This window comes from Sus scrofa, chromosome 12, assembly GCF_000003025.6.
Source record: "Sus scrofa isolate TJ Tabasco breed Duroc chromosome 12, Sscrofa11.1, whole genome shotgun sequence".
NCBI classification, from domain to species: domain Eukaryota; kingdom Metazoa; phylum Chordata; class Mammalia; order Artiodactyla; family Suidae; genus Sus; species Sus scrofa.
Genome location: NC_010454.4, coordinates 19,993,759 through 20,021,542, shown reverse-complemented (window position 1 = coordinate 20,021,542; position 27,784 = coordinate 19,993,759). Strand labels below are relative to the sequence as shown.

Genomic DNA, 27,784 nt, shown 5'->3' with positions numbered 1-27,784 from the left:
CCCACCCCCCAGCCTTCCCATGCTGTTCCCACCCTCAGTCTCCTTTGCGTCTGAATACTGGGAACCTCTGCCGGGGTCCAGGAGCCCCCACGACAGCGGCCAAAAGAGACCTACTATATTCTCTGCTGGCCTGAGAATACACATCTCCACTTTGGTTCAATCTTCTGTCTCTATGTTTATGGGACAATGAACCAGAAGACCACCCTCGTGCTCCTCGCTCTGGCTGTCATCACCATCTTTGCCTTGGTGTGTGTTTTACTAGCTGGCAGGGGAGGAGATGGAGGTGAACCCGGCCAGCCTCCCCACTGCCCCTCCGGAGCTCCGGGTGCCCAGCCCTGGACACACCCTGGCCAGAGCCAGCTGTTTGCAGACCTGAGCCGAGAAGAGCTGACGGCTGTGATGAACTTTCTGACCCAGAAGCTGGGGCCAGGCCTGGTGGATGCCGCCCAGGCCCGACCCGCAGACAACTGCATCTTCTCAGTGGAGCTGCAGCTGCCCCCCAAGGCGGCAGCCCTGGCCCACCTGGACAGGGGGAGTCCCCCGCCTGCCCGGGAGGCCCTGGCCATCATCTTCTTTGGCGGACAACCCCAGCCCAATGTGACCGAGCTGGTGGTGGGGCCGCTGCCCCAGCCCTCCTACGTGCGGGATGTGACTGTGGAGCGTCACGGAGGCCCCCTGCCCTACCACCGACGCCCCGTGCTCATGCGAGAGTACCTGGACATCGACCAGATGATCTTCCGCAGGGAGCTGCCCCAGGCTGCTGGTCTCCTCCACCACTGCTGCTTCTATAGCAGCCAAGGTCAGAACCTGGTGACCATGACTTCAGCCCCCCGTGGTGTGCAGTCAGGGGACCTGGCTACCTGGTTTGGCCTCTACTACAACATCTCAGGGGCCGGGTTTTACCTGCACCCGGTGGGGTTGGAACTGCTGGTAGACCACAAGGCTCTGGACCCTGCCCTCTGGACCATCCAGAAGGTCTTCTTTCAAGGCCGCTACTATGAGAGCCTGGCCCATCTGGAGGAGCAGTTTGAGGCCGGCCTGGTGAACGTGGTGGTGATCCCAGACAATGGCACAGATGCGTCCTGGTCCCTGAAGTCCCGGGTGCCCCCAGGTCCAGCTCCTCCTCTGCAGTTCTATCCGCAGGGCCCCCGCTTCAGTGTCCAGGGGAGTCGCGTGGCCTCCTCGTTGTGGACTTTTTCCTTTGGCCTCGGAGCTTTCAGTGGCCCAAGGATCTTTGACATCCGCTTCCAGGGAGAACGACTAGCTTATGAGATCAGCGTCCAGGAGGCCTTGGCTGTCTATGGTGGAAATTCCCCAGCAGCAATCATGACGCGCTATATGGATGGCAGCTTTGGCATGGGCAAGTATTCCACCCCGCTGACCCGTGGGGTGGACTGTCCCTATCTGGCCACCTATGTGGACTGGCCCTTCCTTCTGGAGTCTCAAGTCCCAGGACACTACACGATGCCATTTGTGTGTTCGAACAGAACCAGGGCCTCCCTGTGAGGCGACACCACTCAGATATTCGCTCCCACTACTTTGGGGGCCTTGCAGAGACAGTGCTGGTCATCAGATCTGTGTCCACCATGCTCAACTATGACTACGTGTGGGACATGATCTTCCACCCCAATGGAGCCATTGAAGTCAAATTACACACCACAGGCTACATCAGCTCAGCCTTTCTCTTCGGTGCTGCCCGAAAATATGGAAACCAGGTTGGGGAGCACATCCTGGGCACCGTCCATACCCACAGTGCCCATTTCAAGGTGGATCTGGATGTGGGAGGTAAGATATGCCGCCAGAGGCAAGGGTTCCAGAAGAGGGGGCTGAAGATGATCTCTGTTTGCCTTGGGTTTTTTTGGAGGTTTTCCAGGGAAAGAAGTTCTGAGCATGCGTATGTGGGTTTTGGAGTTTCAAGTTTCCTCTTTTGCTGGATGGGAGATGGCGGGCTGAATTTTCCTAAGGTCTTAGATCATTGGCTGTGGGCAGAGCTGCCACCCACCCTCCCAGGACCTCGTCAGAAAATCTTGGGAAACAGCTAAACTCAGAGAGGAGGCAGAGGGGGGGCTAAGGGTCCCCTTTGCCCTCTCCCCTCCCTGGCACTGAAGCCCCACTTCAGCAAGGCAGACATAAGTTTTTCAGCTCATCTCTGTGTCATCTCTGTGTCTGGCCTGCTGTGCAGGTGTTTGGGAGGGTCTGTTTGCATTCTGCAGTGTCTCTGGCACTTGCAAGCCAGCCACGGAACACCCCAGGTTGTTTATTTCCTTGAGAAGGGGACCCTCCCCTCCCTGAGCTTCCATCTCTAAGCACAATACATTTAAGTGTGAGGGCTAAAGTGGATATTGTGGAACATTCCAGATAGTTCCTGGCGTTGGTGCTCATAGAAAGCCAAGACTACGTGATATCTTGGTGTTCTGGTCATTTCACTGTCCTTCCCCACATTGAGTTAATCACCAGATTTTTTCCTGTTCTGCCTCTGAAATAGTGCCAACCCCCTGTTGGCGCCAGCCTACTCTTTGCTGCTTCACTCTTCTTCTTCTCAGATCTGGGGTTCACCCTGCACCCAGAGGGACCTACCAGCCTATGCCATCCAGCTCCCTCACCCACTTCCCCTTTTCCCCATCACCTATAGGATCCTGTCCTAAGAAGGACCTACAAGGCTCTTCCCTTCAGAGTGTAGCTCCTGCCTGCCTTTCAGATCCTTCCCTGTGCTGCTTTAGCCACACTCACACCCTCCCCGTCCCTGAACACACACGCCACACGTGACAGTCAGGCTTTTTGCTTTTGCTCGTGGTGGTTTTTTTTTTTAATTTTTTTTTTTTTTTGCCTTTTTTTAGGACTGCACTTGCAGCATATGGAAGTTCCCAGGCTAAGGGTCAAATTGGAACTAGAGTTGCTGGCTCGCACTACAGCCACAGCAATACCAGATCCGAGCCACATCTGTAACCTCTACCACAGCTCATGGCCAAGCCGATCCTTAACCCACTGAGCAAGGCCATAGCCGAACCCATGTCTTCATGGATATTAGTTAGGCTCATGACTGCTGAGCCGCGACTGGAACTCCTGCTCAAGTTTTGCCCCTGCCTAGAATGCCCTGCCATGTCATCTCTGCTGGTGACACCTTCTAAGGCCAGGCTGAAATGTGGCCCAGGAAGGCCCCTCTTCCTGCCAGTACCTGTATTCCTCCAACCTTGACTCTAGAATGTGCTCCTCTCACACTGCAGGCCCCTCAGGGCTCTGCCTCTCTGGGACTCCTGTGAGAGCGGGAGGATAAGGATGATGCTTCCTTTATCAGAGGGTCCCCAGCGCCGAGCACAGGCCTCTCCACTAACATGTGCAGGGATGACTAGATGAAATCCTTGAAGAAATATTTCACAGGTCAACAGCTTTGGCCGAAAGACTAGGGCTATCCTGGGGAGAGGGGAGGGAAGCAGGGGGCACACTCACTCTGGCCTCTTCTTTGGCCCCCACTCTGGAGCCAGATGGGGGCGGAGTCCAGAGGGGGCAGGGCAGCTGCGTGACCAGCCCTCCCTCCCCCTCTCCCCCCCGCCCCGCCCCTCCCCTCCATCCCCCCCCTGCAGGACTGGAGAACTGGGTCTGGGCCGAGGACACAACATTCGTCCCCACGGCGGTACCCTGGAGCCCTGAGCGCCAGATACAGAAGCTGCAGTTGACCCGGAAGGTGCTGGAGACGGAGGAGCAGGCCGCCTTCCCCGTGGGAGGTGCGGCCCCTCGCTACCTGTACCTGGCCAGCAACCAGAGCAACAAGTGGGGGCACCCGCGGGGCTACCGCATCCAGATAGTCAGCTTTTCTGGGGAGCCGCTGCCCCAGAGCAGCTCCATGGCAGGAGCTTTCAGCTGGGAGAGGTGGGTGGTGTGGCCAGGATGGCAGGGGTGGGGGTCGGGGTGAGAGTGAGAAGGGAGGGTTGGGAGGGACAACTGGGAAATCACTTCAAATTGTACTCAAGGTGAGGTAAGAGCTCAGAAAGGATTTCCTGGTTATCAAAAGTCACACAGTGGATACAAGGTCCCCTGGGATGCTAAAGCCCAGGAGGGAAAATTCTTTTCTGTTTTGGGGGGGGCCATGCTGTGAATTGGCAAAGGATGAACAGGAAGACACGTGAAGATGTTGGGCAACCCACTAGGGTGGCGTCAAGAGTCACTGTGGGAATACGATGGGAAAGCTGAGGCCCACTTGCCTGGCTCCCTTCCATGATGATCAGGCAGCAGGATGGCCTTAGTGACCATGGAGGCCTGACCCATGCACCTCTAGGTACCAGCTGGCCGTGACCCAGCGGAAGGAGACAGAGCCCAGGAGCACCAGCATCTTCAATCAGAATGACCCCTGGGCCCCCACTGTGGACTTTGCTGCCTTCATCAACAATGAGACCATAGCTGGAGAGGTCAGTTGACTGCAGGAGGGCCGAGGGAGGAGTGTGGGGACCCAGAGATGAGCCCCACCTTGTCTTTGGGGTCCCTGAACACCATCTGATCTCAGGGTAGAGCTGACTCCTGTCTTTTGTGCTCTGGGGACTCTCATCATTACCTGTTGAGGAAAACGTCCCAGACTGGGAGCTCATTTGTCCACAGTGGCCGAGGCATCATTGACTAAGTCCTTTAGGGGCCCCAGGACTCAGGAGCATGGAAGTGACCAGAAAAGACCACATCTGGTTGTTTTTTTTTTAGGGCTGCACCCAAGGCACATGGAGGTTCCCAGGCTAGGGTTTGAATCAGAGCTACAGCTGCCAGCCTGCACCACAACCACAGCAACACCAGATCTAAGCCACATCTGTGACCTACACCACAGCTCATGGCAATGCCAGATCCTTAACCCACTGAGCGAGGCTGTCATCCTCATGGATACTAGTCGGGTTTGTTAAACACTGAGGCACGATGGGAAAGCCAAGACCACATCCCTCTCTCTCTCTCTTTTTAAATTTTATTTTCAATTATTTATTTTGTGTGTGTGTCTCTCTCTCTCTCTTTTTTTTTTTTTTTCCTTTTCTAGGGCCACTTCCCACCGCATATGGAGGTTCCCAGGCTAGGGGTCAAATCGGAGCTGTAGCCACCAGCCTACACCAGAACCACAGCAACGCAGGATTTGAGCCGTGTCTGCGACCTACACCACAGCTCAAGGCAATGCCGGATCCTTAACCCACTGAGCAAGGCCAGGGATCAAACCCGCAACCTTATGGTTCCTAGTCGGATTTGTTAACCACTGCACCAGGGTGGGAACTCCAAGACCAAGATTTATAGCCAAATCTCTCTTCCTGGCCTGACCACTAAAAGATTAATTTCTAAATGTCAACCTTTTCCCTCCCTCCTTCCCTCCCTCCCTCCCTCCCTCCTTCTCTCTCTCTCTCTTTCTCTCTCTTTCTTTCTTTCCTTTTTAGGGCTGCATGTGCAGTGTATGGAAGTTCCCAGGATAGGGATCAAAGCGGACCCACAGCTGCTGGCCAATGCCCCAGCCACAGCAACGCAGGATCCTTAACCCACTGAGAGAGGCCAGGGATTGAACCCGCATCCTTGTGGATACTAGTCAGGTTTGTTACTGCTGAGCCACGACAGGAACTCTGTAAACGTCAACCTTTTCTGCCTCCCAAACCCTGATCATCCCTCCCCCATCCTCCTCTTGGTTATAGTTAGGGGAGAGGAGCTGAAGCAGCCTGTGGTGTCACCATCTCTCTGGGGGGGGTAGGCTGATGGGGACGTGATGGAGGAGGTCAGAGGTGGCGGGCACAGGCTGGGACATGGGGGCAGGTGTTGTTCCCAATATGAAATTGACTCTTTGTGCTTTGACATGTGGCTGGTAGGAAAAATGGTCACGACTTCCTTTTCAGGGAAGGCAGGCTGCTAAGGTGAACCCTCCCATACAAGGCCACTGTGGGAGACAGACATGTCCTTAGCAAAGCCAGGCCTCATGATCCTCTCTCTTCGCCCCCCCAGGACTTGGTGGCCTGGGTGACAGCCGGTTTCCTGCACATCCCACACGCAGAGGACATCCCCAACACAGTGACGGTGGCGAACAGTGTGGGCTTCTTCCTCCGACCCTACAACTTCTTTGACCAGGACCCCTCCATCAATTCTGCTGACTCCATCTACTTCCGGGAGGACCAGGATCCTGGGGCCTGTGATGTCAACCCTCTGGCTTGCCTCTCCGAGACTGCTGCCTGTGCCCCCAGTCTCCCTGCCTTCTCCCACGGGGGCTTCTTTCACAACTAGGGGGTCCCTGGGATGGGGAATGTGGCCGGGGCTGCAGGGCCAGGGGGTGTGGGGCCGGGGGGCGAAGGGCACTGGGCCGGGCAGCGTGTGCCCTGTTCTCCTTCCTCAGACCCCAAGGTCCTCTCTCTCCATTGCCCTGCTTTGCCTCCCCCTCCTTGCTGGGAGCATCCTGAGCCTGTGATGCCTGACACAGGGCTACTCAGCTTTGTGGACCCCAGACCTGCCGGGTTCCTATCGCAGAGAGGAGAGAAATGGCCAGCCAGGAGCTTGGGTGATGGTTGTCTTTCCAGAAGACTCCTGTTTGGGGTGTTCTTTGTTTTTTTGCTTTTTGTTTTCTGTTTTTCCTTTTGTTTTTGCTTTCTGGCTTTCCCAAATCTTTTTAGGCCATCCCAGGTCTCTCCTGAGACTCCCCAGTTCTTCCCTTGGGACGTGAGAATGGGGGCTCTGCTATGGAGATAGCCCCCTAGAGGCCCCAGAGCAGGGATCCTGCCAGGCTGATGAATCCACAAATAAGGCGGGAAGGGGATTTTATTTTATTTTATTTTATTTTATTTTTGCTGTGCCCTGACATGTGGGAGTTCCCGGGCTAGGGATTGACCTCGTGCCACGGCAGAGACCCAAGCCACTGGGCCACACGCGAACTCTCCGGAAGGGGCCCTTTGGCCCAAGTTTCCTCTCATCCTAGTTCTCCTTCTTGCCCAGCCTCCTACTGTTCCTGCCAGTTCTTATTCCTGGGATTTCCCTTCCAGCCCCGAGGGACTGTTCCTCTGCCCGGAAGCTTTCCTAGCCCCCCTGTCTCAGCTCTGATCTCCTCTCCTGACTCTAGCCTGTGGAAGTCTGAAAATGCAAGGTACCTCTGGTTTGAGAGGACAGTCCTTGTCTGGCTCCCTGTGCCTGGGCACTGCCCCAACCCCAGTCCTGGGGCCCGGTGCGCACAGTCCTTTCTGCCCATGCGTATAGGCCTGCCTTGCATTCTCTACCAAAGGATGGCCATAGAGACATCAGCAGCTCAAGTTAGCACGTTAGGTGGATTTGTATGTGCAGTGGTAATGAGGAATGGTCATTTTGTGCCAGGTCTGGGTGTGACCAGTGCCCCCTGTCCTCTGCAGCACCCAACATGGGGGAGCCTGGGCACCAAGCCTGAGAAGCAGGAAGACCCAGGCACTGCAGCCCCAGGGCCACGGGCTGTCCAATCAGGTGTGGGCATGCAAATGAGCAGGGGCCCTCTGTGGGAGGAGCCTCTCCCCTAGGTTGTCCCTAGTCATGGTGGGAAGTGGGTGTTCTGAGTTGGGGTTTGTATGCAAACAGCAAGAGATGGGAAACTGCAGAGCTGTCCTTCCCTAGAGGATCAGTTAAATAACTTCTGATATAGCCTTACGAAACAATACTATGAAGCTATAAGCCTAATTGCATCTCTTTATAGGGAATAATCTTCCAAAGAAAAAGGCAAGGCACAGAAATGTGTATAGGGCTCTTCCATTTGTGCTTTCAAGGGAGGATATTATAAATACGTATTTTCTTATCTTATAGATGCATATGAAACGGGTAACACTGGTTGCCTCTGGAGGGGAACCAGGAGGTGGGCACAGGGGAGGGAGGAGATCTACTACTACATACCCTTTTGTACAGTTTGAATTTTGACCCATGTGACTAATATTACCTATTCTTGTATTGTTATTCAAATAAAAAATAGGCCCAAACAAGACCTGATTTTTAAATTTTTTAATTTTTTGGTATTATTTTTTTCAGGGCCATATCCATGGCATACGGAGGTTTCCAGGCTAGGGGTCGAATCAGAGCTACAGCTGAATGCCTACGCCACAACCGCAGCAACGCCAGATCGAGCTGTGTCTGCGACCTATACCACAGCTCACGGCAACGCCAGATCTGTAACTCACTGAGCGAGGCCAGGGATCAAACCCACTACCTCATGGTTCCTAGTTGGATTTGTTTACACTGCACCACGATGGGAACTCCAGACCTGATTATTTTTAAAAACTGAGTCTTCTTTTAGGAAGGGGTCGTGTGGGGAGGGTAAAGCGAGTGAAGAGATGGGCCCAGGACTCAAGTTTCTCAAGTTGTTGAGACCCAGAGAAATTGGTGTGGCCTCTGGGTAACTCCCGTGTCTTCTCTTGCGTGTATATCTCCGCGGAGAATGTTAAACTTCAGTCTGTCTGTCTTTTGCTCTCTCTCCCTCTCTCATAAGATGGGGCAATGAGAGCAATGAGGAGGGGTGACTTCTGCCTGTTGGAAGACCAAGCCAGGCTAGGAGGTGAAGTCCAGGAAACAGACGTTTGGATGCTGCTTAGCTTCTGACCAGAGGAAGATCATATCCAGGGAGCTCAGCCATCACAGAAGCTTCTGCTACCTTCTGTCTTGCCCCAGGTCCAGTTCACTTCTGGGTCAATGGAACAGTGGATGAAGATGAGTCAGTGAGCTGGAGAGAAACTAGGTTCCAAAGAACAGGGAGAAAGACTTCAGTAAGGAGAGAGGGCCAGTGATTGCCAGATGAATTTATCACATGGCCTGGGGTGGAAGCAAGAGTGACAGAGGGCTGGAGTTCCCGTTGTGGTGCAGCGGGCTCAGAATCTGACTGCAGTGGCTCTGGTTGCTCTGGAGGCATGGGTTCAATCCCTGGTCTGGGGGCTTCTATATGCCGTGGGCGCAGCCATAAAAAAGAAAAAAGAAAAAAAAAAAAGAGTGACAGAGGACAGTAGGAGATTGAGGACAAGGAGTGATGTCGTGGCCAGTGTGGCTCTGATGCTGACTCTATACTTCTTTCTCTGACCTGTTCGACTTCTCCATTACCCACTTACCCTTTGTCTCCACCTCCTTCTGGCTCTTCTTTGATGGTCAGTTGCACAACAGTCAGTGCTGGAAGGAAAAGGGATAAAGGAATGCTGGTGTCCATCCCCCTCCAAACCCCTGGTTTTCGTTTTTGTTTTTCTGGCCATGCCAGCGGCCAGGGATAGAACAGGTGCCACAGTAGTGACCCAAGCCACAGCGTGACAACACCGGATCCTTAACCCTCGGAGCAGGGAACACCCCACCTCATTTTCCTAACTTGAAGCTCGTTGACCTTGAAACCCGTCTCCAGACCAACGAGCATGAGTGAGCCTGTGAGTGTGTGTGAATGATCACACACAAGGTTTGATCTGAGAAAGGGACCGTGGTTATGTCTCTCTACATCTTGTCTTGGGGACCACACCCCTGTCTCAGGCCTCAGGGAACATGTAGATTGTGAGACGTCAGCTCGGCCAGGGTCAAGACGGCAGCAAGGGGGTCTCCAGCTCCCTTCCCCACCCACAGGCTTCCTTAAGCCCCCTCTCCCCTCTGCCCCCAGGCTGGCTGGATTGTTAGCCTCAGACTTGGGTCAAGCAATAGGAGGGAATAGTGACGGAGGATGTCATCATGTCCCCAAGGCCAAGAGCTTTAGGACTTGGGTCCATTGCCCTGAGAGGAGCTGGACAAGGGGACGCCTAAGGCTTCAGTTGGGGCAGACCTGGGACTTCTCTAGGAATGTAGACACAGGAAGCCCCTGTGAGGAGCACAAGATGAGCCCACCTGCCTCTGCTGTCGTCCCGCAGCCCCTGGGAAGGGTTCCCACTGCAGGTGCGAGAGAAGGATTCCTACACGCATTCCATAAAGATTTCCCAAGTGCCTCCTACCTGCCAGGCACCTTGGGAGGCACTAGGATACACTGTGGAATAAGACATAGTATCTTAAAAAAAAAAAAAAAAGGGGGAGTTCCCATGGTGGCTCAGCAGTAACAAACCCAACTAGTATCCATGAGGACAGGGGTCCAATCCCTGGCCTTGCTCAGTGGTTCAAACATCCAGCACTGTCCTGAGCTGTGGGTAGGTCACAGCCGCAGCTTGGATCCCGCGTGGCTGTGGCTGTGGCCAGCTGCTGCAGCTCCACTTCGATCCCTAGCCTGGGAACTTCTTTATGCCACAGGTGCAACCCTAAAAAGTCAACAACAAACACAACAACAACAACAACAACAACAACAATATCTACTCTCAGGGCGAGAGGAGTACGTAAAAGGTCGATTACATCAAGGATTTTAGAGGGGGCTGAGAGGAGGACATAGCAGGCAGGGGCTCTTAACCTGGACTTAGGGCCTGGGGAAAGCTTCCTAAGAGTCATGAGGTTCAAACTGGTCCTGGCGGAGGAGTAGAAGTTGGTGGGGGAGAAGGAAGAGAGTGGAGAGACGTCCCCAGGAAGAGGGACAGCACGTTCAAAGGTCAGGAGGGGACAAGGTGGTACCATCCAAATACCCAAGTCCACGGACAGGTGTGTGGGCTGTGATGAGAGCCTGAAGGGGCAAGCAGGGGCAGAGGAGGCAAATCCTTGCAAGCCATGGTTACCCTAAGGAAAATGGGGAGCCATGGAAGGATGCTAAGTAAGGGAGTGACAGGGTCCAGATACAAAGAATAGCATTGATGGAAGGCCGAGGCACTGAGAGATGCGTCAGAGGTCAGAAATGATGGTGGCCTGAATGCAAGGTTAGGTCAGGGGAAGGCTCCTGTGGGAAATCTGACCGAGGAGGCCCCGTCTGCAAAGAGTGGATCAGAACCCCGTACAGGGATGCCTCCCTCTTACCCCCCAACTGCTGCCGTGATCACAGAGAGAGGAAGGAAGGATGTCTGGGTATCTGCTCTGTGCAGCCCTTGACCTTCTGGTTTTTTGTCTTTTTATGGTCGCTCCCGTGGCATATGGAGGTTCCTAGACTAGGGGTCGAATCGGAGCCGTAGTCACTGGCCTACGCCAGAGCCACAGCAACTTGGAATCCGAGCTGCATCTGAGACCTACACCACGGCTCACGGCAACACTGGATCTTTAACCCACTGAGCGAGGCCAGGGATAGAACCCGCAACCTCATGGTTCCTAGTCAGATTTGTTAACCACTGAGCCACGACGGGAACTCCTGCCCTTGACCTTCTGAATGGAAGAGCATGACTGTATCTAAGAAACACTTACCACTTGGGAAAGGCAGTTGCTGATTAAAGTAAAATCGCACCCAACAATCAGTCCTCTTGGTGGTTGGTGTGGTTATGGGATAATTGCTTAGATGATCCTTGTAAACTTTTTTTTTATTTATGGCCACACCCATGGCTTATGGAAGTTCACAGGCTAGGGATCGAACCTGTGCCACAGCAGCAACCTGAGCTACTGCAGTGACAACACTGGATCCTCAACCCACTGAGCCGCAAGAGAACTCCAATCCTTATAAATTTTATACAGTGCATGGTGGGTTTGGACAAAAGTTAACCCCCTAAAAAAAAGTGTCTGAAGCCCCCTGATAGCTTCTCTGATGGGATTTGGCAGTGAGGGTGGTCTTATTAGTTCTACAAGCTCTTTACTTATTTTAAGGGGAGACCAGACTTTCTGGCTCCTTTCAGAAGGTTCTCTCTCAGTTATCCACTCCTCTCCCTGTACTTTTTCCCCCCTTTTCAGGGCTGCACCTGCGGCCTATGGAAGTTCCCAGGCTAGGGGCTGAATTGGAGCTGCAGCTGCCGGCCTACACCACAGCCACAGCAACGGCAACACCGTATCCGAGTCACGTCTGCGACCTACACCGCAACTTGCGGCACCAGATCCTCAATCCACTGAGTGAGGCCAGGGATGGAACCCACATCCTCATGGACACTATGTTGGGTTCTTAACCCGCTGAGCCACAATGGGAACTCCTCTCTCCCTATATTTTAAATTTCTCCCTCTTGTCTGGCTCTTCCTCAACTCTCATCTTGCTAAGCCTTTCCCAAGACCCTGCCTACAGCTTCTCCCAGCCTGTGCCTTCCCAGACGCCTTTGTCCAAGGAGCGTTCTAGCCCTGCTGGGTCTGCTTCCCTTCCTCCCCGAGTCCCTCCTCAACCCACTGCCCTCCCTCTGCTGACCCTCAAGCCACAGGCCCTGCTCTGACAAAGACCACCAGCGACTTCCAAGTGCAAATCAACAGGCCTTTCCAGCCACTTGCTTTCTGGACCTCTCAGTGGCATTTGACAACATTGACTGAGTTGTCTGCCTTCTTAAAAATGCTCTCCTGGAGGGAGTTCCCGTCGTGGCACAGTGGTTAACGAATCCGACTAGGAACCATGAGGTTGCGGGTTCGATCCCTGGCCTTGCTCAGTGGGTTAACGATCCGGCGTTGCCGTGAGCTGTGGTGTAGGTTGCAGACGCGGCTCGGACTCCATGTGGCTGTGGCTCTGGCATAGGCTGGCGGCTATGGCTCCGATTGGACTCCTAGCCTGGGAACCTCCATATGCCACGGGAGTGACCCAAGAAATGGCAAAAAGACAAAAAACAAACAAACAAACAAAAACACCTCTCTCCTGAGAGTTCCCTAGTAACTCAGCAGTGTAAGGATCTGGCATAGTCCTTGCCGTGGCTTGGGTTCAGTCCCTGGCCTGGGAATTTTTGCATGCCGTGGGCATGGCCAAAACAAAAAGCTAAAACAAACAAACAACCAACCTCTCTTCTATCTTGACCTCCCCATATTCTGACCCCTCATCCCCCACATTTGCTACTTCTCCCCTTCCTCCATCCTCAAGGTCACTGGCCCTTTGCCTCCTATTTGGTCTCCTTGCCTCTGTTCTGTTCCACGTCCAAGTCCCACTCCACCCTGCAGCCGGATCCGTGTCCCTGGAATGCAGATCAGAGTGGAGGGACCCAGGGGCACGAGGCGGTCCCGCTGACCACACAGGGCCTCGGGGCCAGCAGCTCGGCTCAGGCACCCGGTCCTGAGGCCCAGTCCTCAGCGTGTGGGCTGGGGGGAGCTCTGGCTCAACCAGGGATAAATTCGTCTTCATCCCATTCACAGAGCCTGGGGCCAAGTTTGTCCAAAGGGAAATAAGACCTCGTGGGGGGAGCAGACATGTGGTCCTGTCTCCTGAGTGATGCCCCCCAAAGGGGCACATTTTCCACAAGTTTTTAGGGTCTTTGACATGATGATTGCGAAGCCCAGGATGAAATGATATCAGAGGAAGCAATGTCACAGCCACACATTCAGGGAAGGTGGCAGAGGGGGCACCTTCTTCCATACCAGTCCCCTCTGGCTCCACCCATGCAGGGCAAAGCCTCTCCTCCCACCCCCTAATCATTACCCACCTCCCATCTGAGAGCCGGGCCCCACCCCACCAGACTGAACATTCTTTTTTTTTTTTTTTTTTTTTTTTTTTTTTTGGCTTTTTGGGCCCATACCAGTGGCTCATGAAGTTCCCAGGCTAGGGGTTGAATCAGAGCTATAGCTGCTGGCCTACACCGCAGCTATAGCACCGCAGGATCTGAGCCATATCTGCGACCTATACCACAGCTCATGGCAACACCAGATCCCCGACCCACTGAGCAAGACCAGGGACTGAACCTCATGGATACTAGTCGGATTCGTTTCCACTGCGCCACGACAGGAACTCCCTGTATATACCTTCTTTTTCTCCTATCATCTTCCATCGTGTTCCATCACAAGTGATTGGATGTAGTTCCCTGTGCTATACAGCAGGACCTTATTGCTTATCCACTCCAAATGCAGTAGTTTGATCAATTTCTATCGATTAAGGGTCCAAGGATCCTGCTCTGTAACAAAATGACTCCTTGTGTCAAATTTCCATATCCAAATAGAGCTGGTTGCATAACCAGCTGATATCTGGATAATCTGACCTTTCTGGTGTCGATCTGCCTGGTTTAATTACTCAATGTCTTCCCGCAATTGCCACTTTGTTTAAAACACGCATCGCATAAGGCTTCCTGACCTTACCTCTTCTGCCTGTCCCCTCCTGTCCCCGCATCATACCAGAGATGCTGACCTTGGGTCCTTCCCTGGCCACCATGTCCAGGCTGTTTGGAGTTTCTGTACCTTTGCACCTACATTCCCTGCGGCTGGAATGTCCTGCCTGGTCTCTTCCAGGCGAATGCATTCTGCCTGCAGGATCAGTGTAGCTTGGTTTCTTGGGGAAGTATTCCTGCATGTCCAGGTTGGAAAGGAGTCTCCCCTAAGCCCAAGAAGGAAGTATGTCCCTCTCCGGGAGACTCAGTCTCTCCTCGTTTCCCTCAGGACCCACAGGCTGACAGATGAAGGTGGTCTCTGGAATGTCACTTGCCCAGGCTTGGAGGCCACTTCCTTCTCTGTTCTCTGCCTCCTCCAGGAGGAGGGTTTCCTGGAGGTGAGGGTTGGGGTTAAGTTCACAGCCAGTTTTCCAGCCACCCTGACCTCTGACCTGGTCCATGAGTCCTGCCTGAGGGGTGCGGGGTCTCTGTTGCACTGCCCCCTCCCCCTACCTGCTGCTGCTTCTTTTTTTTTTTTTTTTTGTGGTCTTTTTTGGGCTGCACCTGTGGCATATGGAAGTTCCCAGGCTAGGGGTTGAATTAGAGCTGCAGCTGCCGGCCTACGTCACAAGCCACAGCAACACCAGATCTGAGCCACGTCTGCCACCTACACCACAGCTCACAGCGCCAGATCCTTAACCCACTGAGCGAGGCCAGGGATTGAACCCACATCCTCATGGATACTAGTTGGGTTCATTTACTGCTGAGCCACGATGGGAACTCCCCCCTCCAGCTTCTGACTGACCCGCTCCCCTGCATGCTCCCCTCCAGGGATTTGGGGACAGGACCTCCAAAACGTTGACCTGGCTCAGCCCTTCAGCCCTCCCAGCTCCTCCCAGGTGCTCTGTGTTCTCAACATGACTCTCAAGCCTCTGGTGGGTGCTGGTGGGATTCTGGATGACCAGGGGCAGGGATGGGGGGTGGGGGTGGGAGCAGGGAAAAGCTTCAAAAACTAGAGGAAGAAAGGAGGGGATCTGGCTGTAGGGGGCGTGCGCAGAGGTTTGCTTGCAGCCGTGTAGCTGGGACAAAGTTTCCATCCGGAGGGTGGAGGAAGAGCCCAAGGACAGTCCCTTTCTGCCCCTGTCACTTCTTCCTCTTGCCTTCCTCCAGCAGTATCCCCAAAGCCCGCCCCTCCCCCACTCCATCCCTCAACCTTGAACCTGAGTGTTTGATTTGGAACCGGAAGAAGTTTAACGTGGGTCACTGAAAGTTGCCACCTCAGCCCCACCTCCCCAGCCTGGCCTGACCACCGCCACCCGTGTCTCCAACCCTCTGCCTTTGGCTGACTTGAAAGTACCCATCATGCCACTGCCCAAAGGCACCACCCAGAGCCAGGAAACCCCAGAGACTGAAAGAGGCACTCTGTCTTTTGATTCAAGAGCCTGAAGACCGCTAGGAGCTCTAGCTATGGCAGTCTCCCTTCTCTGGTTCCTGTGCAGTGTTCTAGCGATGAGCGTGGGTGCGGGTGATGCTGGAGTGAGGAAGGAGTTGGGAGGGAGTGTAAACCCGGCCAGCCTCCCCGCTGCCCCTCCGGAGCTCCCGGTGCCCAGCCCTGGACACACCCTGGCCAGAGCCAGCTGTTTGCAGACCTGAGCCGAGAAGAGCTGACGGCTGTGATGAACTTTCTGACCCAGAAGCTGGGGCCAGGCCTGGTGGATGCCGCCCAGGCCCGACCCGCAGACAACTGCATCTTCTCAGTGGAGCTGCAGCTGCCCCCCAAGGCGGCAGCCCTGGCCCACCTGGACAGGGGGAGTCCCCCGCCTGCCCGGGAGGCCCTGGCCATCATCTTCTTTGGCGGACAACCCCAGCCCAATGTGACCGAGCTGGTGGTGGGGCCGCTGCCCCAGCCCTCCTACGTGCGGGATGTGACTGTGGAGCGTCACGGAGGCCCCCTGCCCTACCACCGACGCCCCGTGCTCATGCGAGAGTACCTGGACATCGACCAGATGATCTTCCGCAGGGAGCTGCCCCAGGCTGCTGGTCTCCTCCACCACTGCTGCTTCTATAGCAGCCAAAGTCAGAACCTGGTGACCATGAACTCAGCCCCCCGTGGTCTGCAGTCAGGGGACCGGGCCACCTGGTTTGGCCTCTACTACAACATCTCAGGGGCCGGGTTTTACCTGCACCCGGTGGGGTTGGAACTGCTGGTAGACCACAAGGCTCTGGACCCTGCCCTCTGGACCATCCAGAAGGTCTTCTTTCAAGGCCGCTACTATGAGAGCCTGGCCCATCTGGAGGAGCAGTTTGAGGCCGGCCTGGTGAACGTGGTGGTGATCCCAGACAATGGCACAGATGCGTCCTGGTCCCTGAAGTCCCGGGTGCCCCCAGGTCCAGCTCCTCCTCTGCAGTTCTATCCGCAGGGCCCCCGCTTCAGTGTCCAGGGGAGTCACGTGGCCTCCTCGTTGTGGACTTTTTCCTTTGGCCTTGGAGCTTTCAGTGGCCCAAGGATCTTTGACATCCGCTTCCAAGGGGAGAGAGTGGCTTATGAAGTCAGCGTCCAGGAGGCCTTGGCTGTCTATGGTGGTAATTCTCCTTCTGCCCTGAGAGGTCGGTATGCAGATGCCAGTTTTGGCTTGGGCCACTTCTCCACCCCGCTGACCCGTGGGGTGGACTGTCCCTATCTGGCCACCTATGTGGACTGGCCCTTCCTTCTGGAGTCTCAGGTCTCCAAGACACTACGTGATGCCTTTTGTGTGTTCGAACAGAACCAGGGCCTCCCTGTGAGGCGACACCACTCAGATATTCGCTCCCACTACTTTGGGGGCCTTGCAAAGACAGTGCTGGTCGTCAGATCTGTGTCCACCATGCTCAACTATGACTACGTGTGGGACATGATCTTCCACCCCAATGGAGCCATTGAAGTCAAATTACACACCACGGGCTATATTGGCTCATCATTCCTCTTCGGCGATGTCCAAAGTTTCGGAAACAGGGTTGGGGAGCACACCCTGGGCACCGTCCACACCCATAGCGCCCACTTCAAGGTGGATCTGGATGTGGGAGGTAAGACATATTGGTGGAGCAAGGATTCCAGTAGGAGTTCAAGTCTCCATGCCTAGCTTTAAAAATTGTCATGGAAACACGAAAAATGTAAAAACATATGAATGTGAAAATCATCAAATTCCTCAGAGATTGTCACCCGTAGATTCTCTGTTGCTTAAAATTATTTCCTTTTTGGAGTTCCTGTCGTGGCTCAGTGGTTAACGAATCCAACTAAGAACCATGAGGTTGCGGGTTCAATTCCTGGCCTCGCTTAGTGGGTTAAGAATCCTCCAATTGGACCCCTAGCCTGGGAACCTCCATATGCCTCGGGTGTGGTCCCAGAAAAGACCAAAAAAAAAAAAAAATTATTTCCTTTTTTTGAGTTCCCTGGTAACCTACCAGTTAAGGATCTGATGTCGTTACTGCTATGGTTCTGGTCCCTGCACTGGCATGGGTTTGATCCCTGGCTTGGGAACTTCTCCATGCCCCAGGCATGGCCAAAAAAAATTCTTACCTTTTTAAAAACAGTGCATCTGCAATTCTAGAATATATTACGGTGTATTCTATGTGTATGATACCGTATACTTATTATACCTTTTAAGATATTTTGTTACCAAATTTTGATCATGATGTACACATATTTGATCACTTCTGTTTTCTCACATAACAACATATAGAACAAGCAACGAATATTTAATGAATGCATATTTGTGGCAGGCACGGCACTAAAACAGATTCATAAAGGAAACAACATCTCTGCTCTCAGGAGGCCTACATTCTGATGGAGGAGCAAAGAGCACGTGGAGAGCTCCTGGAAAATGTGTGTAACAGGAACATTTTTGTGATTGGCTTCTCTGTACCTCAGTTACTCGAGCATAAAGTGCAGTGTCAGAGGCGTTCCCGTCGTGGCTCAGCAGAAATGAATCTGACCAGTATCCACGAGGATGTGCTGTTTGATCCCTGGCCTCCCTCAGTAGGTGTAGGTCGCAGACTCGGCTCGGATCCTGTGGTGCTCTGGCTGTGGTGTGGGCCGACAGCTATAGCTCTGACTCAACCCCTAGCCCGGGGACTTCCATGTGCCGTGGATGGGGCCTTAAAAAGCGAGTGCGCACACACACACATGCACACACGCACACACAGAGTGTAATAGTGTATTCCTGATAGGATTGTTGTGAGGATTAACAATGACTATTTTAAAATATTTTTTTTGAAATAGCTTTAGACTTATAGAAAAGTTGCAGACATTATAGAGTTTCCAAGTACCCTTCAGCAGCTCCCCCTAATGTTGACAATTTTGCATAACCACAGGATGAACAAAATGAGGAAATTAACATTATTACAATACTATAAACCTGAGAGCTTATGAGAATTTTTTTGAGCAAGTTTTAATTTTTATTTCTGCATTTCCCCCCTCATCTGCCCACCCCACTGGCCCCGGGGTCTGTTATAGAAAATGAAGATACATTTTCCCTGGGGCATCTGAACACAGCACGGTGAATTTTTTTTTTTAATTTATTGGCTGCACCCATGGGATATGGCCAGGGATCGAATGTGCACCACAGCAGTCACCCAAGCCGCTGCAGTGACAATGTTGGAAACTTAACCCACTGCACCACAAAAGAATTCCCATGCTGAATTTTTTTTTTTTTTTTTTTTTTTTTTTTTTTTTTTTTTTTTTTTGTCTTTTGCCTTTTCTGGGGCCGCTCCTGCAGCATATGGAGGTTCGCAGGCTAGGGATCTAATTGGAGCTGTAGCCACTGGCCTACACCAGAGCCACAGCAACAGGGAATCCGAGCCACGTCTGCAACCTACACCACAGCTCACGGCAATGCCAGATCCTAAACCCATTGAGCAAGGCCAGGGATCGAACCTGCAACCTCATGGTTCCTAGTCAGATTCGTTAATCACTGTGCCACAATGGGAACTCCCCATGCTGAATTTTTAAAATGTCAATGACAATACTTGCATATTTATTTGTGTAATTATTTGATTCATGTGTACCTTGCTTTCTTTTCTTCTCCATTTTTTTTTTTTGTCTTTTGTCTTTGTTGTTGTTGTTGTTGTTGTTATTGTTGCTATTTCTTGGGCCGCTCCCGCGGCATATGGAGGTTCCCAGGGTAGGGGTTGAATCGGAGCTGTAGCCACCGGCCTACGCCAGAGCCACAGCAACGCGGGATCCGAGCCGCGTCTGCAACCTACACCACAGCTCACGGCAACGCCGGATCGTTAACCCACTGAGCAAGGGCAGGGACCGAACCCGCAACCTCATGGTTCCTAGTCAGATTCGTTAACCACTGCGCCACGACGGGAACTCCTTTTCTTCTCCTTTTTAAAAACTGAAGTAGGGGTCAGGGAAGGAGTGGTATGGACTGGAAGTTTGTGGTTAGTTGGTGCCAAGTATTACATTTAGAATGGATAAGCACGGAGGTCCTATTGTACAGCGTAGGGAACTATATCCAGGCTCCTGGAATAGACCTTGAGGGAAGATAATATAGGAAAGGGAATGTGTATATATGTGTGACTGGATCGCTCTGCTGTACAGCAGAAACTGGCAGAACACTGTAAATCAACTACACTTGAATAATAAAACTGAAGTATAGTTCACTTACAATGACACATTAATTTCAGGTGTAAAGCACAGCAATTCAGTTGCTGCTGAATAATTTCAGATTATTTTCCCTTATAGGTTACTATGAACTATTGAGCGTAGTTCCCTCTTCTATACAGTAGGTCCTTGTTGGTCATATATTTTATACATGGTAGTGTGTCTGTGTTAATCCCAACCTTCTCATTTATCCCTTCCCCCACCTCCCAGAGCTTAGAAGAATTTCATCAGCTGTTCCACTGATTTCCTTTTTCTGTTCCAGGATCTAAACAGCATCCTGCATCACACTTGGATCCCCATCTCCTTCATCCCCTGCCGTCTGCGGCAGTTCTTTTTTTTTTTTGTCTTTTTGCTATTTCTTTGGGCCGCTCCCGCGGCATATGGAGGTTCCCAGGCTAGGGGTCCAATCGGAGCTGTAGCCACCGGCCTACGCCAGAGCCACAGCAACACGGGATCCGAGCTGCGTCTGCAACCTACACCACAGCCCACGGCAACGCCGGATCCTTAACCCACTGAGCAAGGGCAGGGACCGAACCCGCAACCTCATGGTTCCTAGTCAGATTCGTTAACCACTGCACCACGACGGGAACTCCCATCTGCAGCAGTTCTTTAGGTTTATCTTTCCTCTCATGAACTGACCCTGCTGGTCAATCGATTTGTAGAATGTCTTTCTTTCTTCTTTCCTCTTTTTTTGTCTTTTTGCCATTTCTTGGGCCGCTCCCACGGCATATGGAGGTTCCCAGGCTAGGGGTCGAATCAGAGCTGTAGCCACCGGCCTACGCCAGAGCCTCAGCAACGCTGGGATCCGAGCCGCATCTGCAACCTACACCACAGCTCACGGCAACGCCGGGTCCTTAACCCACTGAGCAAGGCCAGGGACCGAACCCGCAACCTCATCGTTCCTAGTCGGATTCGTTAACCACTGACGGGAACTCCTAGAATGTCTTTCAATCTGGGTGGCTCTGATATGTTCGCATGATTAGATTGAGTTTGTGTTTTGTTTTTGTGTTGAGGGGGTTGGTAAGAAAACCACAGAAATGAAGTTATATACCCTTCTCCGAGTATCATACTAAGGGACACAGGGTGTCCATATGTCTTCCTGCCAGTTATTCTGGCCCCAGGCACTTAGCTAACGTAGTGTCTTCTATTTTCCTGCATTGTAAAAGTTAATCTTCTTCCATTGGCAATTAATAAATATTTGGGAGAAAATTGGATATTATGCAAATATACTATTTCTTTTCTTCTCAAACTCTTGCTCACTAATTTTAGAACTATTGGTGGATTTTCCCTGCAACAATTATGATTGCTATATTTCTCTGCTAGTCATTTAAATTTCCCCTTATTCTTTAAACATTATTTGTAGTTCTCCATAAGAAAGTGTTATTCCCTCCTTTTCCCTCTATTTATATATGTAATTATTTATTCATAACTTTATGTGTTCATGAATATTTTATTCTTAGGGCTATAACCCAGTACTGTCATTTCTCTCTCTCTCTCTCTCTTTTTTTTGGCTGCCCCACAGCTTATGGAGTTCACCAGCCAGGAATCGGATCTGAGCCATAGTTGCCCTACGCTGCAGCTGCTGCAAGCCGGATCCTTTAACTCACTGTGCCAGGCCTCGATCAATCTTGCAACCTGCCGTGTAGAGAGGCTACTGATCCCGTTGCACCACAGCAGGAATTCCTATCATTTATTTCATTCCTTAAATTGTTCTGGTTTGGGCCTTTAGGAGATCTTCAGGTTGATTCCTGCGTCCCTTCTGACATGCTTCCATCCTTTTTTTTTTTTTTTTTTTTTTTTTTTGTCTTTTCTAGGGCCTCTCCTGCAGCATATGGAGGTTTCCAGGCTAGGGGTCGAATCGGAGCTGTAGCCGCTGGCCTATGCCAGAGCCACAGCAATGCGGGATCCAAGCCACGTCTGCAGCCTACACCACAGCTCACAGCAATGCCAGATCCTTAACCCACTGAGGAAGGCCAGGGATCAAACCTGCAACCTCATGGTTGCTAGTCGGATTTGTTAACCACTGAGCCACGATGGGAACTCCTACTTTATAATTATTATTATTATTTATTATTATTATTGCTTTTTTAGGACCACACCCATGACATATGGAAGTTTCTAGTCTAGGGGTCAAATCAGAGCTACAGCTGCCAGCCTATGAAACAGCCATAGCAGCGAGGAATCTGCATTGCGTCTACAACCTACACCACAGCTCACGGCCACGCTGGACACTTAAGCCACTGAGCAAGGCCAGGGATCAAACCCGCATCCTCATGGCTAGTAGGATTCGTTTACTCTGCCCCACAATGGGAGCTCCCAGTGACACATTATTTAAATTGTCTAAGCTTCAGTTGTCCCCATCTTCATAAGGCAATGTCCTCCTTCATAAGTTTACACATCAATATACGAAAAGCCCTCAGCACGCTGCCTGAGCAGAGCTCCAAGTTCAGTAAGTGAGCTGCTCTGTTATTATTCTTATGATAAAGCAGTTCTGGTGATGCCATAGGGCTTCCCATGTAAGGTCCAGACCCCTTTCCTCAGGTCAGAAAGAACCTGACTCTGCCTGCTGCCTGCTAGACTGCTCCAACCTCAGGTTAAGCTCCCCCCTTTCAGCTCCTCTGAGGGAAAATGTCAGGGGAAGCCCAGTCACAAGGCATCTGGGGTTTTTATCAGAGAGGCAATCAAGGAGAAAGAGCTTCTCCAAATCTCTGAATCAGGGCTATCCTGGGAGAGGGGAGGGAAGCAGGGGGCACACTCACTCTGGCCTCTTCTTTGGCCCCCACTCTGGAGCCAGATGGGGGCAGAGTCCAGAGGGGGCAGGGCAGCTGCGTGACCAGCCCTCCCTCCCCCTCTCCCCCCGCCCCGCCCCTCCCCTCCATCCCCCCCTGCAGGACTGGAGAACTGGGTCTGGGCCGAGGACACAACATTCGTCCCCACGGCGGTACCCTGGAGCCCTGAGCGCCAGATACAGAGGCTGCAGTTGACCCGGAAGGTGCTGGAGACGGAGGAGCAGGCCGCCTTCCCCGTGGGAGGTGCGGCCCCTCGCTACCTGTACCTGGCCAGCAACCAGAGCAACAAGTGGGGGCACCCGCGGGGCTACCGCATCCAGATAGTCAGCTTTTCTGGGGAGCCGCTGCCCCAGAGCAGCTCCATGGCAGGAGCTTTCAGCTGGGAGAGGTGGGTGGTGTGGCCAGGATGGCAGGGGTGGGGGTCGGGGTGAGAGTGAGAAGGGAGGGTGGGGAAATCAATTCAGATTGTACTCGAGGTGTAGGAAAAACTTGAAAAGGATTTCCTGGTTATCGAAAGTCCCACAGTGGATACACGGTCCCCTGAAATGCTAAAGGTGAGTGGCGGGGGATCAGAGAGGCACTGGGGGAGGCGGACTGTTTGGGAGGCTACATGTTACTGGGAACCCAGCTTCCCCCACCTCCCATGGGTGTGTGTGCACATACACACTCACGATCACAAACACACACACACACTCCTGCTGCCACAATCTTAGGCCACTCAAAATGAAGCCTCCTGGTTGGAGAGAGACATGCTGAACCACATACGATGGAATGTCCAAGGTAGAATCGAGGATGTGGGTATGTGAGCATTTCCTAGATTATTCTTTCAACTTTTCTATGTATTTTAAAATGTTTGGGAGTTCCCATGGTGGCTCAGTGGGTTAAGAGCCCGACTAGTATCCATGAGGATGTGGGTTTGATCCCTGGCCATGCTCAGTGGGTTAAGGATCTAGTGTTGCCACAAGCTGCAGCATAGGTCACAGATGTGGCTCGGATCCCGCATTGCTGTGGCTGTGGTGTAGGCTGGCAGCTCCCGCTCTGATTTGATTCCTGGCCCAGGAACGTCCATGTGCCACAGGTGTGGTTCTAAAAAGACCAAAACAAAAAAAAAAAGAAAAAAAAAAGGAAGAAAAAGAAAATGTTCACCATCACAAAGAGGAAGAACAGAGCCCAGATCTGAGGGAGAATTTCCCCCAAATCCAGACACATGAGATACTAAAATTAACCTAAGATGGACATCAGGCCACACCTGTGCACCTGCATCCAGGCCCAGACTCCCACGTGGAGCGACAGTCCTGCCTGAAGTCTGAACAATGGGCTGGGAGACGTTTGAGATACAGGATGTTGAGCAAATGCAGGAACTTTAGGAGAGAGAGAGAGAGAGAGAGAAGGCGGCAGAGAATAAAGAGGCTGGATACCCCTTGGGCCCATTCCCCCTTTGCATCCCCTCCTCAGTGCAGCTTCAGGTAGCAGGATGGGTTGATGACCTTGGGGGTCAAATCTAAATCTCTGGCAGATACCAGCTGGCCGTGACCCGGAGGAAGGAGGAGGAGCCCAGCAGCAGCAGCATCTACAATTTGAATGACCCCTGGACCCCCACCCTGGATTTCACTGACTTCATCAACAATGAGACCATTGCTGGGCAGGTGAGTTGAGAGGAAGGAGGATGGGGGAGGGGGGTGGCCAGGGAAGCAAGGATGAGCCTTACTCTCTCCCAAGCCAGATTCCTCGGGGGTCTTTAGAAGAAAAGCATTCTTCTAAAGCATTCTTCCACTAAGGAAGAAAGCGTTATGATTTCACTTTATTTCTGGGCTGGTGAACTGAACCCTCCCATACAAGGCCACTGAGGGAGCCAGACGTGTCCTTAGCAAAGCCAGGCCTCATGATCCTCTCTCTTCGCCCCCCCCAGGACTTGGTGGCCTGGGTGACAGCCGGTTTCCTGCACATCCCACACGCAGAGGACATCCCCAACACGGTGACGGTGGCGAACAGTGTGGGTTTCTTCCTCCGACCCTACAACTTCTTTGACCAGGACCCCTCCATCAATTCTGCTGACTCCATCTACTTCCGGGAGGACCAGGATCCTGGGGCCTGTGATGTCAACCCCCTGGCTTGCCTCTCCGAGGCTGCTGCCTGCGCCCCCGACCTCCCTGCCTTCTCCCACGGGGGCTTCTTTCACAACTAGGGGGTCCCTGGGATGGGGAATGTGGCCGGGGCTGCAGGGCCAGGGGGTGTGGGGCCGGGGGGCGAAGGGCACTGGGCCGGGCAGCGTGTCGCCTGTTCTCCTTCCTCAGACCCCAAGGTCCTCTCTCTCCATCGCCCTGCCTTGCCTCCCCTCCTTGCTGGGAGCATCCTGAGCCTGTGATGCCTGACACAGGGGTACTCAGCTTTGTGGACCCCAGACCTGCTGGGTTCCTGTTGCAGAAAGGAGAGGAATGGCCAAATGGGAGCTTGGAGTGATGGCTGAACTTTTCCCAGAAGACTCCTGTGTTTTTCTAACAGTTTTTTAATCTTATTTTTAAATGAGATAGAATTCACATACTGTGAAATTCACCCTTTTAACGTGTACAATTTAATGGGTTTTAGAACCTTCATAAAGTTGTGCAACCATTGCCACTAATTCCAGCACATTTTCATCATCCCAGCAAGAAACCCCAGAACCTGTTAGTAGTCACCTCCTATTTCCCTCCAACCCCTTCCCAGCTCTAGGCAACCATTAGCCTTTCTGTCACTGAAGATTTACCTATATTCTGGAAATTTAGTATAAATAGATTCATGCAATAAGCGGTCTTTTGTGATTGGCTTCTTCTTTTTTTTTTTTTTTTTTTTTTTTTTTTTGTCTTTTTGCCATTTCTTGGGCCACTCCCGTGGCATATGGAGGTTCCCAGGCTAGGAGCTGTAGCCACCAGCCAACGCCAGAACCACAGCAACGAGAGATCCGAGCCGTGTCTGCGACCCACACCACAGCTCACAGCAACGCCGGATGCTTAACCCGCTGAGCAAGGCCAGGGATTGAACCCGCAACCTCATGGTTCCTAGTCGGATTCGTTAACCACTGAGCCATGACGGCAACTCCTGTGATTGGCTTCTTGTACTAAGCACAGTGGGTTTTGAGGGGCACCCATGCTGTAGCATGAATCAGTACTTTATGGCTAAATAATATTGTTTTACAGCTAGGCCACATTTTGTTTCCACTCTGAATGTTTGTGTACAAGGATTCACGTGGACAAATGCCTCTGTTTCTCTTGGGTATATACCTGGCAGTGGAATTGCCGGGTCATACGGTAATTCTATGTTGAACCATTTGAGAAACTGCCAGACATTTTTCCAAAATAACTGTTATCATTTCCTTTTTTTCTCTTTTTGTTTCTTTTTCTTTTTGTTGGTGTAACATAACATAGAACTTTTCCACAAATATGCATACACAACATCTACTGTTTGGCCACTTTTTTTTCTTCTCTGGCCCCACTCATGGCACATGGAAATTGCCAGGCCAGGGAGTGAATCCAAGATGCAGCTCTGCAGTGGCGACCTATGCCACTGTGGCAATGCCAGATCCTTTAACCCACTGCACCAGGCTGAGGATGGAGCCCACATCTCTGCAGCGACCCAAGCCACTGTAGTCGGATTCTTTTTTTTTTTTTGTCTTTTTGTCTTTTTATCTTTTTAGGGTCACACCCACGGCATATGGAGGTTCCCAGGCTAGGTGTCTAATCGGAGTTATGGCTGCCAGCCTACACCACAGCCACAGCCATGCAGGATCTGAGTCATGTCTGTGACCTATGCCACAGCTCACGGCAATGCCAGATCCTGAACCCACTGAGCAAGGCCAGGGATCGAACCCAAGTCCTCAGGCATACTAGTCAGGTTTGTTAACCACTGAGCCACGACAGGAACTCCTGCAGTTGGAGTCTTAACCCACTGAGCCACAGTGGGAACTCCGCCATTTGGCCACTTTTAAATGTACAGTTCAGTTACCTTAAGTACATTCAGAAGATTTCCTGGGCCTCCCTAGGGCCTCTGCCCTGGATCTTAAGTGTGAAGGTGAGGCATCTAGAGCCCCAGCACAGGCTCCCCACTAGGTCAGTGTCCCAGAACTTAGGAAGGTGCTTCTGTCCTGCCCTGTCATCCTAGCTTACTCCCCTCTCCTTTCGTTTCAGTCTCCTCCGCCTCCCCTCCTCTTGTTCCTATCGTTTTTTTGTTTTCTTTGTTTGTTTTCCTGTTTAGGGCCACACCCTCAGCATATGCAAGTTCCCAGGCTAGGGGTCGAATTGGAGCTGTAGCTGCCGGCCTACGCCAGAGCCACAGCAACACCAGATCCGAGCAGCGTCTGCGACCTACATCACAGCTCACAGCAACACCCGGATCCTTAACCCACTGAGCGAGGGCAGGGATCAAACCCGAGTCCTCATGGACATAGTTGGGCTCGTTACCACTGAGCCAAGAGGGGGAATTTCCCTCCCCTCCTCTTGTGACTTCAGCTTCCACTCCCTGGTATTTCCCTCATGTGCTAGGGGGCTGGCCCTGCCACCCCAGGTCCAATAATCTCTGTCCCATTCCCTCAGTTTGGGTGTCCTTCTCTGTCCCTGGGCTGGGGAAGCCTTGGACATGCAGGGTGGTGTGGACCAGGGCTGTTCCCGTGGGGACAGGCCCCACCTGGTCAGGCAACAGCCTCCAGGGCCTCACACCCCTGCTGCCCTTCCCGGGGCATGGACTTTGGACGGACGTAAATATCAGCTGGGACATTTCCCAGAAGGGGGCGTGGAGGCAGGAGTAAGGTGGGGAGGGGGGTGGCCCTCAAAGACCAAGCTCTTCTCACATGGCCTGCGATGTCTGCCGCTAGAGCTTGCCCTGTCCTGTAAGAGGCTTTTCTAGACGGGGCTATGAGGTCAGGAAGAGAAAGAGTGCCTTCCCCAGCCCTAGGGGAGGACACAGCAAGAGGGCAGTTCAGGGAGTTCCCACTGTGCCGTCGCGGGTTAGGGATCCACATTGTCGCTGAGGCAGCGCGGTGGGTTGAGAATCCAGTGTTGCTGCAGCTGCGGCATAGTTTGCACAGCTGGATTCGATTGCTGGCCAGGGAAAGGCCATATCCTGTGGATGTGGCCCAAAAAGAGAAAGGAAAGAGGGGATTTCAGGGCACAGAGATTAGGGTCCAACTCTGCTTGTGACCGGAGGGAAACCGGAAGCTCAGATCGCATAGAATCCCATTGTTTCCCACAGGAGCTGCCTTGACCTAGGTTTAACCAAGTGAGTTGGGAAGAAAATAAGTTCTGGCAAAGGGCCCTTCCTATGAAGACTAAAAGCGCTGGGAACCACATTCTGGCTCTGAGATGAGCCGCAGCAGCACCTGGTGAAAAGTACTC

General features: G+C 52.5%; 2 protein-coding genes and 1 long non-coding RNA gene across 5 annotated transcripts; 2 read left to right on the top strand and 1 right to left on the bottom strand.

Moving 5' to 3' along the window:
* On the top strand, positions 36–7,927 carry LOC100520329 (membrane primary amine oxidase). Its single transcript, XM_021066973.1, is given in 5 exon segments — positions 36–1,444; positions 1,447–1,785; positions 3,582–3,867; positions 4,274–4,403; positions 5,947–7,927. Coding segments are annotated over 5 exon segments (2,289 nt in total). The 5' UTR covers positions 36–186; the 3' UTR covers positions 6,223–7,927.
* Positions 6,498–9,962, bottom strand: LOC110256001. Its single transcript, XR_002337102.1, has 2 exons — positions 9,039–9,962; positions 6,498–8,670 (listed from the first exon to the last, which is right to left on the bottom strand). It is a non-coding gene; the product is annotated as an uncharacterized LOC110256001 (long non-coding RNA).
* LOC110256000 (membrane primary amine oxidase-like) lies at positions 14,537–25,219 on the top strand. Of its 3 annotated transcripts, none has more exons than XR_002337101.1 (4): positions 14,537–17,048; positions 22,524–23,201; positions 23,938–24,067; positions 24,331–25,219. XR_002337101.1 is itself a non-coding variant. In XM_021066974.1 (4 exons), exons 1-4 carry the CDS (start codon positions 15,662–15,664, stop codon positions 24,604–24,606), a joined length of 2,079 nt encoding a protein of 692 aa, XP_020922633.1. In that variant the 5' UTR covers positions 14,537–15,661; the 3' UTR covers positions 24,607–25,219. The 3 variants fall into 3 exon arrangements, 2 of the variants coding, with proteins under 2 accessions (XP_020922633.1, XP_020922634.1); XM_021066974.1 differs by having other exon boundaries at positions 22,524–22,809; XM_021066975.1 differs by lacking the exon at positions 23,938–24,067 and having other exon boundaries at positions 22,524–22,809; positions 24,331–24,486.

Bases quoted from the DNA above. Each gene is read 5' to 3' on its own strand.
- LOC110256000 (XM_021066974.1), top strand. From the start codon at position 15,662: ATGAACTTTCTGACCCAGAAGCTGGGGCCAGGCCTGGTGGATGCCGCC. The intron at 17,049-22,523 runs GTAAGACATATT...CCCCCCCTGCAG, and splicing joins GGTGGATCTGGATGTGGGAG to GACTGGAGAACTGGGTCTGG. The intron at 24,068-24,330 runs GTGAGTTGAGAG...CGCCCCCCCCAG, and splicing joins ATGAGACCATTGCTGGGCAG to GACTTGGTGGCCTGGGTGAC.